The sequence below is a fragment of the Tetrao urogallus genome (genome assembly GCF_951394365.1).
Source record: "Tetrao urogallus genome assembly, chromosome: 7".
NCBI classification, from domain to species: domain Eukaryota; kingdom Metazoa; phylum Chordata; class Aves; order Galliformes; family Phasianidae; genus Tetrao; species Tetrao urogallus.
Window position 1 is genome coordinate 2,669,643 of NC_136820.1, and position 12,206 is coordinate 2,681,848.

General features: G+C 39.9%; 1 protein-coding gene across 1 annotated transcript in view; it reads right to left on the bottom strand.

Moving 5' to 3' along the window:
• Window positions 1–508: 508 nt before the first annotated feature.
• Window positions 509–12,206, bottom strand: part of CDK13 (cyclin dependent kinase 13) — a gene marked incomplete at both ends in the record, with an annotated part of 50,968 nt that continues 39,270 nt past the window's right edge. Inside the window, 7 exons of the mRNA XM_079538032.1 lie at window positions 509–1,368; window positions 2,559–3,116; window positions 6,005–6,210; window positions 8,510–8,641; window positions 9,651–9,767; window positions 11,850–11,927; window positions 12,040–12,141. Of these exons, the coding sequence (XP_079394158.1) occupies window positions 509–1,368; window positions 2,559–3,116; window positions 6,005–6,210; window positions 8,510–8,641; window positions 9,651–9,767; window positions 11,850–11,927; window positions 12,040–12,141 (2,053 nt within the window). The remainder of the gene's footprint in view (window positions 1,369–2,558; window positions 3,117–6,004; window positions 6,211–8,509; window positions 8,642–9,650; window positions 9,768–11,849; window positions 11,928–12,039; window positions 12,142–12,206) is intronic.

A 12,206-nucleotide genomic window follows, 5' to 3' on the forward strand; every position in this document is an offset into this window, starting at 1 on the left:
CACAATAACACTGAAAGCAGTGCAATGACTGACAGTGACCTTTGACTAAAGGTAGTTCTGTAAAAAGAAAAATACCAAATAAATCAGTGCCCTGCTTTGATTGTTGTAAAATTCTTTTTTTTTTTTTTTTTTACATAAAAGTTGGTCCAAACTTACAAAAAAAGCACAAATGTGCATAGTTCAGAAGATCTGAAAGAGTGCCATAAAAAGCTGATGTCCCTAAATTTAGCATCCACTTAAAACTGCCAAAATACAAAAAAAAAAAAAAAAAATTCAGAACTAGTTTGTGAACATGTACAATCAATTCATCTCTTTTTCAGACAGCATGAGTTTTAAGCATTTTTAATTTTTCCTACTGTATGCAAGACCCTTTTCCACATAAAAATAAAGCTGTTGAATTAATATTATTCAAGTCTGTTGAATTGCTGCTTTAAACTGCAGCTAGAAAACAAAAAAAAACCCAAAGTTTTTCCAGATAAAAACGATGTGCCTGAGGAAAAACAGATACTCAAAACGGTAATCCTCTGCCTCGCCCTCTCACTGCAGACGTGCTAATGTGCCCCCTGTAGCCTTGGGAGTAGCCAGGTCCTTGTGCAGGGGATGTCCAGGTCTGTCCATGCACGTGGCTGATGCCACCGGGGTTCTCCTGTAAGTTACTTCCATAGCTATAGTTGTGCATCTTAGCAGGCAAGGAATGAGTACTCTCCGGCCCCACAGAAGCGTCCCTGCTGTTCCCCAGGACTGAGATTGGGCCGTGGCTGTATTCAAACCTATGGTCTTTATCTCCGCTGAAGAGCATGGGGCCAGCGTTGAGGTAAATGTCTCCATAGCCAGTTACTGAGCTGGGAAAGGACTCTGAAAAGGCAGACGGGGCGGGGGCACCTCCCTGTGAGTGAGATGAAGCAGTACTGTAGTTATCCAAAGGCTGAATATCTGCGTTCCCGAGGAAGCTCCTTCGCTCCAGCGCTCCCGATGACCCGCTTCCTATGCCATCGCTGCCGCCGTAGTGAGCAGAGGAGAAGGCAGACGATGCAAAGTTGTCCTTGTAGTCTGGGCCTGCTACATAGGAGTCTCTAGCCTGGTAATCCACGCTCGTCTGTACGGGCTCCTCTGTCGTTGCCTGAGCTTGATGCTGAGCGAGCAGCTGCAGAAGCGCCGCTTTCACTCCTGCGTGAGGATCTGTTCCTGAAGAGTTAGTTATAGGCAAATGCTGGTTCTCTGTCCGATAATCAAGGTCTTCGTCAGTGAGAGGAGGGGGCTCTGGGGGCTCCGGGGGACGCTGGTCTGGAGGCAGGATCCGAGGGCGTTCCTGTTCCGGCGTTCGGTTCAGGAGCCTCATCTCGGCCTGCCTAGCCAGGTCCTCTTGACCTATGAGATGAGAAATAAAAGCTTTGGAGTGAAAATATGCAATAACAATACCGGGACAGAAAGGGCTCTTTCCTAGAACATCAGAGAGGTTCATTGCCTCAGTTCTCTTTAACTTCTCAGTTAAGTTTTACTCCTGGTCATTTTGGAGTAGGCAACAGCATGGTTGCCTTAGGAAAGTGATACGAGGTTCTCCTCGTAGTAAGATTACCAAGCAAGCAAAGTTTAAGAAAAGTGTTGCACATTCCTTTAACAAAAAACTCCTGAAGCAACAGATAAACACCTGAAACTTCAAAGAGTGACCAGAAACATCTGCAAATGGCACATATCAGAAAAGGTCTTCATGGAAAGAAGATTCAGAGAACTGCAAAGAAAGGTTAAAAGCAAAATAAAAACAACCTTAACACCCCGCTGCACAAAACACACACTCCTAAGCCACTCCAGAACGTTTCTTTCAATAGTTGCACACTGCACACCTCAATAAACCACTATAGCTGAAATAGCAGTTCAAGATGACCAAAAACAGAGCTCTGAACATTAAGACAACTAAGAAAGTAGCCACTATAAGCCAATGGAAACATCCAGCCATGTGTGTTACTGACAAATTATGGGCAGCCAGCTACAGAAACTGCACTAAGAAATTGATAATAGTGCTCTACTCAGCATTAAAAAAAAAAATAAAAAAGCAAGCGAATGAACAAAAACTGCAACCTTCACCTCAAAATAGGCTTTAACTAAACACACAGTCAAAAGTGGTAAATTTGAGCTATGGATTCAATAGATGAGCCAGTCCTCTCCAACACCAGCACCACTAAGAAAAACTCAAACTGCCATAAAAAACAATCAGTGCAACTGTTTCATCAGAAAAAGTGCAGGTGCTGCACACCTGTCAGATGGACCATTTTTTAAATCTGTCGGTATGGCACCTACTACAGTAAGACACAAAGTCCAGCCACGCATTTACATTCCCACCAAAAATCCCCAAACCAACCAACCAACAACAAAAAAGCCACAAACCCAGCAGCTAGTACTTGAACAGTCACAATGCAAACAAAGGAAGCAACCAAATCGACGTAATAACCTCTCCTGTACTCACACAGACTGGTAGTGTTAAGTGGTTAACCCTTCACCCCCAAACTAGCTGCCTTCACAGCTCAAGATACCTGTTGCTTAGCAATGAAAGCCTTCAGTACCTGCAGGAGTATATAATGACTTGATCAGATGTGGGTAACCGGGCGCTGGAGATTCCATGTCGTCCCGGCTGAGAGATGCAGGCGTGGTGGGCTCTGGAGGCTGCCTGAGTTGTAACGACATTTCATTTCCTGATCCGTTTTCCTTCTCCTCCAACACCAAATCTTTTTGTTTTGTTTGCTGAGCCTTTATTAACTGAGACAGCAGAACAGCAAATGCACTCTGTACAGCTGCCTGGGCAGCGTCAGTTTCCACTTTGGGCTGACTCAGCTGAGCAGGTGGCACAGGAGGCTGCGTGACGGTCGGCTGTTTTAGGGACTCCTGTTCCGGCGGTGGCGGTGGAGGCGGCGGCGGCTGCTGCTGTTCTGACTGTTTTTCACCTGCTGACAAAATTCCAGCAGGAAGATTTATTTTATTTAGTTGCTGCTGAGTCTCTGGGTTTACCTTAATATTCAACACTTGGGCAAACTGTGCCAAACTAACACTTGTTTTAGACTGTAGGAGGTTTAGCAGGATTGCCACTTCATTCTGGTTTAACTGCTGTCCAGTGCTTGTTTTTGCTAAAGACAAAAAAGGTGTTTTTAAGAATTATACAGAATTTTCATATTTCAGAAACTCAAAATTAAGACTAATCTAACAAGGCTGTCACAACTGGCAAAGCGTGGTTTTGGACAACACAGAAACGGAATGCTTTTACAGAGAAACTGCCTTTGGGGGAGTATCTATAGGAAATGGAATATAAGATCCAATATAAAGAAAGTGACTTCCAAGGGGCACGCACATGCACTTGGACAGATGAGATACATCAAGCTGGAGCTCAATTTTCCACAATACAACTAAGCTGGGGCTTAAGGCCACCTGCTTTAGGCAGCTGTAAGATTTCCAATCCCCACAAAATTTCCTATCTTTGACATATCACATCCCTCTGTTAAAAAGTGGCCATCTGCAAAACGCATTTGCAGTCACATTCTGGCCTGTTCTAATTCAGCATCTGGATTCTAACACCTGCTCAATTGACCAGGCTGTAGATGACCCAGAAGCTAGCAGTATCAGCACAAGGAAGCAAATGCTGAGCTTGAAGGACAAGTCAATCACTGAGTAGCAGGAAGATTCAGGTTTGTAAGGTACCCCCTTTTTTTAAAAAACAAAAACAAAATGGTGTTTATTTGACAGAAGTAAGAGGGTGCTGATGAAGGGGGAGGTAAGTAAGGAAGTCAGAATACATTTTCTAAATTTCAAGCAGTCAGTGTCAGTTATTCTGAAAGGGGAAGTGAAGCAGCATGCCCCATAACTAGATGATTTAGAAAAGAAAGGTGAAAATTAAAATGGACGTGTTTTGTTTTTCTCTGAATTTCTGTAACCCAGCTCAACGTGCACACATTCTGCCTTCCTGCTAATACACTAAGACACTCATTCCTGGCACATTCAAAGCCACACCTGAGAAAAACAGTCACACAAAAATTAAGCAGTTGCCTTGCAAGACTACCAAGAGCACAGCTGGAAAGCGCTGCAAAAGTCACAACCTACTTGAGGATGCAAGCACCTGGATTCTACTCTGCCAGGTTCTAAGGACTTCAAAGATTTTATACGTCCAAATACAAAAATAAAACCATCTTCTATTTAGCAATAGATAAAAACCATTAACGTTTAATGCCTTGCACTGCTGGATCTCAGCCAGCTGTCACGCTTCACAGTATTTTGTGACATCTGAGGATGGTATGCTCAGGAAGATAACAAATTACATTCAAGCTTCTCTCAGCTTGTCAAGGTGCAAATTCAGCAGAAAGTGCCCCCAGGGGTAACTAACCTACCTGTTACACAACTCTTTGACTAGTTTCAAGTCTATTCCAAGCACAGACAACACTCTGGGAAACCTATCAGTTTCTACCAGAACAAAATGAATGAGCTGTACACAGCTCCTGTTAAATTATAAGATGTAATAACCAACGTTCTCATTCATGAAGCAGAACATCAGCAATTTATGTATTTTTAACCACTTTTTGGCACACACACACAGACACCAGAAAAAGCAACAGTTTTGCTTAAAGCATGCATTTCCCATTTATACACCTGATCCTTTAGCATGCCTTATGGGTGATTTTAACTAAGGTTTATTAGGATTTCAAGAAGAGCTTCACTTAATACAGAAAACACCTATATGCTGAACTGTCTAAGCTCTTTTTGTCTTCTTTTACACATGTATTTTTCTACCTGATTATGTGTAAGCAGTATCTCAGCTCTGAAAGATTTCCTTCTCTCTCTTTTTTTTTTTTTTTTAATAGTTTTTCTTTCTTTTTCTTTTTTTAATGTTTCATTTTAATGACTGATTACAGCAGGTCGCCAACATGCTAACTGCTACAGAAGCACAAGGAAAACTGCTACTGTCCTCTGGGCTTTAAGCCTCAGTTTGCATTTGTGGGGAAAACACTGCGAGGGCTGCAGAAAGGCATCTTTGGAAATACTGCCAACACTGCTCAGAGCGAGTAGTAGAGTGGCAGAAGCTCACAGCCAGCTTATCAGCTCTTAGTAAGAAACAGGATGAACAAGAAGCAATAAATTGCAGTAAAAACATGATGAAAATAACAGTGTACATGTTTAACGTTTATCTTTGTGTACTACATTTGGAGCTCTGCTCCACTGTTAAATGAAAAGTTGATTCAAGATGGCTAATATTCAAGAACTACCATGCTCAGTGAATCCATTTATTGTTCTTCTTCAGATCAACACCTGTGTAAGTGTCATAGGATTTAAGGTCACTTGGCACAATTAAAAATGGCCTAAATTAAACTTACCAGGTATCTACTCAGCGCTGATCATCTCAGCTGGTTTCCACATAAGGAGACCATTACTTTACTACTCACATTATTCTTCACTACGTAAGCATACAAGCAAGACATTTCAGTTAAGTTTCTGAATTAACGGCTGTGCAAGCTGCAGAGGTAGTTACTACTTTTTAGTAAGTTATTTGGGTGGTTGGTTTTTTTGTTTGTTTGTTTAGTTTCTTTTTTAAAGTTGGGTTAGCCCAAACAGCTTGGAAACATGAAGGCCAAAGTGACACGCTGAGGTAATCTCTTCTATTTGAAGTGATGGCTGTTTTAAAGTCTGCCTTTTGTCAGTTCATCAGTATCTTCAACCTGTGATGAACTTAAGAGTACAAACTGACTAGTGGGATTACAGAAGATTTTTATCTCTTACGAGGGATAAAACCTCCTCAAAAATACAGAGCAAGACAGTTGCTCTGGCTAGATTAAAAAAAGAAAGAATAAAAAGGAATTCCCAAAAATAAAGGCAAATCTTTTGTAACAAAGATTTAACTTACAATACCGTTCCCTCCTTCAAGAATCCAGGAGACTCAAGAATCCAGTCAGTACTCTGAAAACAACACCTAAAATTTCTAGAGGTGCAATCCAAGTAGAAAGTAAATTTAAGAACCGAAAATATTACTGACCAAGTGCTACACTAGAGTTGCCCTGAGTTTTGAGTTGGGAAGAAGTTTGCATGCCTTGTGGGGTGTTGGTTCTGCTCTCATCCATGCCTAGAGACAGATCCTTCCTAGGGACTTTAGTTGCTGTTGCATCATCAGTCATGCCCATTTGCTTCTGTCTTCTGCGTTTTTTACTCCACAGCTCATGGCAATCCTGCCACAAAGGAAGGCTGCAAAGAATGATTACAGATATCAGTTTTATCCCAGATTTTTAAAAAATGTTTCTTTAACTACAGTGGTAAAATAAACATTCAAATTACGCATAACACAGCATTTGTAAAGATGAGCCTGCTGGAATTTAGAAATGCATCAGGAAACATCCAAAGTCAGATATGCTTTCTCGCATCAAGTCTCTTTTTCAATTGCCTACTTCACAAGTGCAGGTCTCTCTGGCAGAGAACAGGAACGTGCATCTTACTATGACAATCAATGTCACTTTCTTGCTTGTAGAAGTACCACATCTGCACAGTTACATTTGTTCACAGTAGCAGACATGGCTATCCAGTATGAGCAGCCATACAGCACAGGCAACCAAGAAAGGGGAAAAAAAATGTTGCAGGAATAAACAGTACTCAACACTAACAAATTTATGTTGATAGGAAGAACAAGGGATACTCCAGCCCTTTAAGATAGACAAAAGCAGAGGAAAAATATCTTCTACAGCACTCATTGGAAATTAGTTCAATCTTCCCATTACTATTCCTCCCTACAGGTATCCCAATTCAGATCTCTTGAGGAACACAGAATCCTATCCCATAGCTTATGGAAATACTGAGATATGGCATTAAAACAGCTCCTTCTGTTTTCCCTTTACGTATCAGTAGTAACTGTCTGAGCAGTTCTCTCACCCAGGAACATGGAAAAAAATGAGGTGACAGATGATAAGAATCACTGGAAAGGAAGTTTTGACAGTTGCTTTCTATTCTCTTTCTCCACAGAACAGCAGGTCAAAAGACCTGTCAGGTATTTAGTCAACAACAGCTTGGATCAATCAAGAAACTATAAGAATTATCCTACAGTACTTGCAATCAGCAATGAGCAGCTGTTTCTTCCAAGAGAGGAGCCTTATTCTTTCTTGAGAAGAGTCATCATTTTCATTTCACTGCAACAAATGTTGGTGTCCATTTTTAAAAGGATACCAAAGGACAATTTGTTTGTTTGCTTTTAATTTTCTTACATCAGTTTCTAGAATAGATGCACTACCAAGGCCCTGAAAAGAAGAGAACGTTTTCTTCTCATTCCCTAACTTCAAAATGCATTAGCAACAAGGTTCTGAGATTTTAATGAACAGCTTAATATTTAATACTGCTGTTTAGTAAAGTTCAGATGATGGAAAGAGACTCAGTCTTATGCATCATTTACTACCTTCTATATGTTAGAGGTAAGTCTTGAAAGATTTTTAATGAAATTCTTAGATAAAGCAGAACTATTTTTTTCCAGTTGGTAACTAATTATTAAGAAGTCAGCAAGGCTGCCTTGAAGGTACAATTTAGTCAAACTATTAAATGTTCTGTCATTAGGCAGCTATCTCAAGGGAAAAGTTAAACTTGCAGACTCTTTAAATGTTTTCCATTGTATTGGAATGAGCCCTGAGTAAAAGTTTGTAATGCCTAAAGTGACAATCAAGTCACTGTAAAAAAAAAAAAGAACTACTGAACACTGCAATATATCTCTGTTCAGAGGAGGGAAAAGAACAAATAAAAAGCCACACAAAATATTTCACTTCTGGAGAACCAGGCATCTCATTTGGCACAGTAAATCACGTATGGTATTTTACTTTAACTCTCAGATACCTTTAAAGAATTCTGTGCCTAATGTCATTCTGTCATTGTATGGGAACTGTAAGATCACAGCCTGAACCAGTGATTGAGCACCTGTTGAAGAAGCATGGCTAGCCCTGGGAGCACAGGTGGAAGCAAAATCCTGGGTCCACCCCTCCCTAACCTCACTTAAGGGCTGGCAGCTGAGAAAGAAACACCTCTGTTCAGATATTACTTCCTTCTGGGAGTTTGCAGCAAGCTCTGGCCTTCAGAATGGGGTAAACTATTCCTATTACTGGCATTTGACTGATACGTTTCATGGGTCATTGCAAGACTTGTCAGAAGCAATTTCATACCTCTTCGCCTGAAAAAGCCACCAAAGAAGGTAATTCAAGTTCATGAGGGGCCTCAAAACCCTTGGAAAACATGGACACTGATAAACAGATACATTCCTTTTTTAAAAAAATGACAGTAATAGTCACTAATTCCAGGAGCATCAGTTCAAACTCATCTCAGATCCTCACAGCCGCTGATATCATGACGTAAGAGCCACTAAAGTGCACTTCAGTGCAGAATCACCAACTGTACATATTGACAATTTTCTTCTACAACAAGCTTCTTCAACTGAAACACAACGAGCTTAATGAACTCAGTACATGTTTGCTGCTGTTTCGTAGGTTAAAGAATATTACTAATGGAAATTACTTACTCTGGGGGAGGCATTTTAGATGGTTCCACATCTCGCAGAAACTCGCACTGAAGAGCTTGTTCAGCTGTGCAGCGCTTGCTGGGATCCAGAGCAAGCATGTAATCAAACAAATCTAATGCAGCTGGTGGGATGCTGCAAAAGAACACAGCGGAAAAAAGCATCACCTGTTTTCTGAATCACATGCTTCAGTGCAAAGTTTTCATAAGAACAACTCTCCAGAATAACTGAACATCTAAAATGAAGAATTTACTTTTAAGAGGCAGATAACCTCTGAACCAAAGTTCATCTTTATCAACCCCTGTAAGCATAGAAACCTAAATGTCTTATGGGTTTGGTTTTTCTGTTTGTTTGTTTTTGCAGAGGTGGGAGTGACTGTGGGCAGTTGTGTTTCTGTATGTGGCTGACTTGCTTGAAATACTGTTCTTAAAAAAAAAAACAAAAAGCAAAAACCCAACACAATTGAAGCCAAGACTATAGTGTTACTTGACACTTTGGAATTTGGTGCACAGAGAGGTGCAATTTTGTATGGACCAAGCAAAACAACTCTACTGCTTTAGGGAAGCCTTGTTAGTTCAAGCAGGATGATATACTGATCCTAAACCCTGAAGCAGATGAAGGAAGGGAACAATCCCTTTAAATTGAATCTACAGCTGCTTTCCATAGCTTTCATGTATGACATTTGAAAAAAAAAAAAAAAAAAAAAAAAGATCCAATGGTACGCAGTATTTTAGAATAGACTGTTCAGGTAACTCTTGTGTTGAATGAATTTATGACCCAAAAGACTGTGACGTTAACCAGACTTCATATTTAGCTGTAACCAGTTGTCCTAATAAAAAACAATTAAGTACTGCAAGCTGTTTTTTGGACAGGGAAAGCAAGCAGGTGTACTGATCACAGAAAACAAATGTGTCCTTAGGTGAAAGCTGACAGGTGGCTGAAATTTTAGGGCCTTCTTTCTCCCTTCTTGAAACTTTATTAAATAAGGGTTAATACAAGCTCTGCAGGAATCTTCTAGGATTTGAAAGCCATTTTTCTTTACACGAGTGTTTTCTAGAAACTGGCTGAACATCCATTAAGTTCACAAAGATGCCAGCAACACGTAATGCTGTTACAACTGAGTAAACTAATCCTTTGTCCTTACAATGCAAACTCTTCTCTCAGTTTTCGACGATACTGCTTCTTTGGTTTCATTGTGTTGAAATAAGCTAACTTTATAACATCAGGCCACACTGCTGGACAAGGGCTCCCACAGATTCGGCTGTACAAAAAGAGGAGGAAAGAAAGGCATGAGATCCAAAAGCACAAGTGTGCACAGCTGTCATTTTATTCTTAGAAGTACAGTAAATACAAAACTCATTTTCTAATGTTAACATTCAGTTTCATTTAGCTAAAATTTCTCTACAGAAAGGCCCGATACCATTAAGGAATGGTTAATTATCTAGGAAAGGTAACCACCCTTCACAGACTAAACTTCATAAAATCCACTATTTCTGTGCCCCAACCACTCTAAAGCATCTTCTGCACAAAAGGTTACATTCTGAAAGTCAACTAACTATGTCTGGACACCATTCACGTATTTGATCTGGAGAAGTGGATAACCCAGATCTAGGATGCTGGGCTGTTAGCTCCTAATTGCAGTGAAGAAAGAAATACCAAAGGCCTGAAGAAGTATTAACTTTAAGACTAACTAACTAACTAAGAATTTAGTTGACACAGATGATGCTCTTGGAGGAAAAAAAAGAACACAAAACAACCGACTGGTTAAGTCCTAGGGGTAAATACAAGCTTTTAGCAGCTCAATCTTGTTTATTTTTATCTTTACTTTTTCATTACAGTTATTAGTCTTCTGTGTTGGGCCTAATCTATTTCCAAATATGGAATTGTCCTTAGCCTCGGTCCTCCCACTCTGTCCATGCCTGTTTTTTCCCATCAAGGATGGCAGCACAGCCTAACACCACGCTTCTCAGCAGGAGAATGGGAGTGGTAATTTACCCTGCAATGTTTAAGACCTCTGATGAAGGCAGTCAATAAAAGAACTTGCTGAGGAAATATATTTCCCTACTTCACCCTTCTCCATTTATTTGATTTAAACTGCTTGTGCAAGAGACCTAAGTATGAATTAATTACGTCCCTATGTTTGGAGTACATTACTTTCAGGAAGAAAATAAATTCTGTTTTTTCTCCTAACAGAATTTACTTCAGTTCTATATTTGAGCATTAAAGCTAGAAAGAATAAAATGTAGAACTGTTGACTGTAACATGACGGTTACAGAGATTGTGTATAAAATTATAAACTAAAACTGATATATTACACCTAAACAGTCTCCAAATGCATAGTACTGAATAAAATGGAGAGGAAAAATAGCTACAAGCAGCTAGCTGCCAGCATTCTTCCAGCAGAAAGAAATCTCAAAATGTGGATTTGCTGTACCAGGAGGTAAAATCTCTGATGCCTGCACTCTCACTGCCATCTAGTGGACAAAAGCAAAGACTTCCAAAATCTAGAACTTCGTTCTACCAAGGATGATCACTGGTAGTATTGCACCTCCTAAAAACTTTATTTCTCCTCATCAGCTAGTAAAACATTACACAGAAGCATACTGTCATTTAATCTATCTTGAAAAACATTTCAATATATAAAACTTACATTTTAAAATACTTTGATTTTAAAAATAATTTTACTATTTCCTCTTCTGGTGCTGTAAGTTCTACAGGACTCACCCTCCTTCCCCCTTGTTTTTAGGAAGAGGATGTCTGCTCACTTATGAGGTCACCTATGATATCAGAATCAAGAGCAATTTCTGCTTGCAAAATAAAGAGGAAAACAAGATGCACTGGCTCCATGGAGTTATATACATGCCATCCTAAAATTTACTGAGATGATGTAGTAAACAAAATATTCACCTCCATAAAGTATCTGGCAGTTTGTAAGGGAAGAGAAATATATGAAAAAATGAAAGCCCAGGTGCACACGTGGGAAAACTCAATGCAAGATCTTAAGGCAAGCAGCATACAAAGCACCTACTGCTCCTAAACCTGCTGTCCTTAACTGACCATGTTTTCTTTTGATTTGCTGTAAAGAATTTGTGATGCCATCTTGAAAAGGAATTACATTCATTTACAACTTCAGTAACAGGAAAAGCTCCAGCTGCATTTTGAAACACTTCCCCACATCCACACATAAGACACTTATTCTACATGCCCCTGAAAACCACTAATATCTCACTCAGGATGATAATGAAGTACTTGTAAATGTCAGCAGTGTGTTACCTTTGTTTTTAATGTGAAAAAGATAGGCAGTTTACCAGGCACCTACCACACTGCAGTGCCTGCTAGTTACCTTATAAGTTCCAGCTGAGCAAGTTCTTGATTTGCTTGAAATATTGGTTTTTTTGTAAAAAGTTCACCCAGGATGCAGCTGTAAAACAGTTTCATACAATTTCATCATTATGGCTTCCAGTACAGACTGACAGAAATATGCACTGCTGGCTTGTTGTTGTGCTTTCTACACTTCTGTACCAAACTCTTACCCACAGCTCCAGACATCGATAGCTGGCGTGTATCTTTCTTCTCCAAGCAGAAGTTCAGGAGGCCGATACCATAATGTAATAACTTTGTTGGTATATGGTCGGCTGTTGGAGGGAGCAAAAAAAAAGAGGACTATCATTTTGCTACAATCTCATTTCTGAAAAAAGTG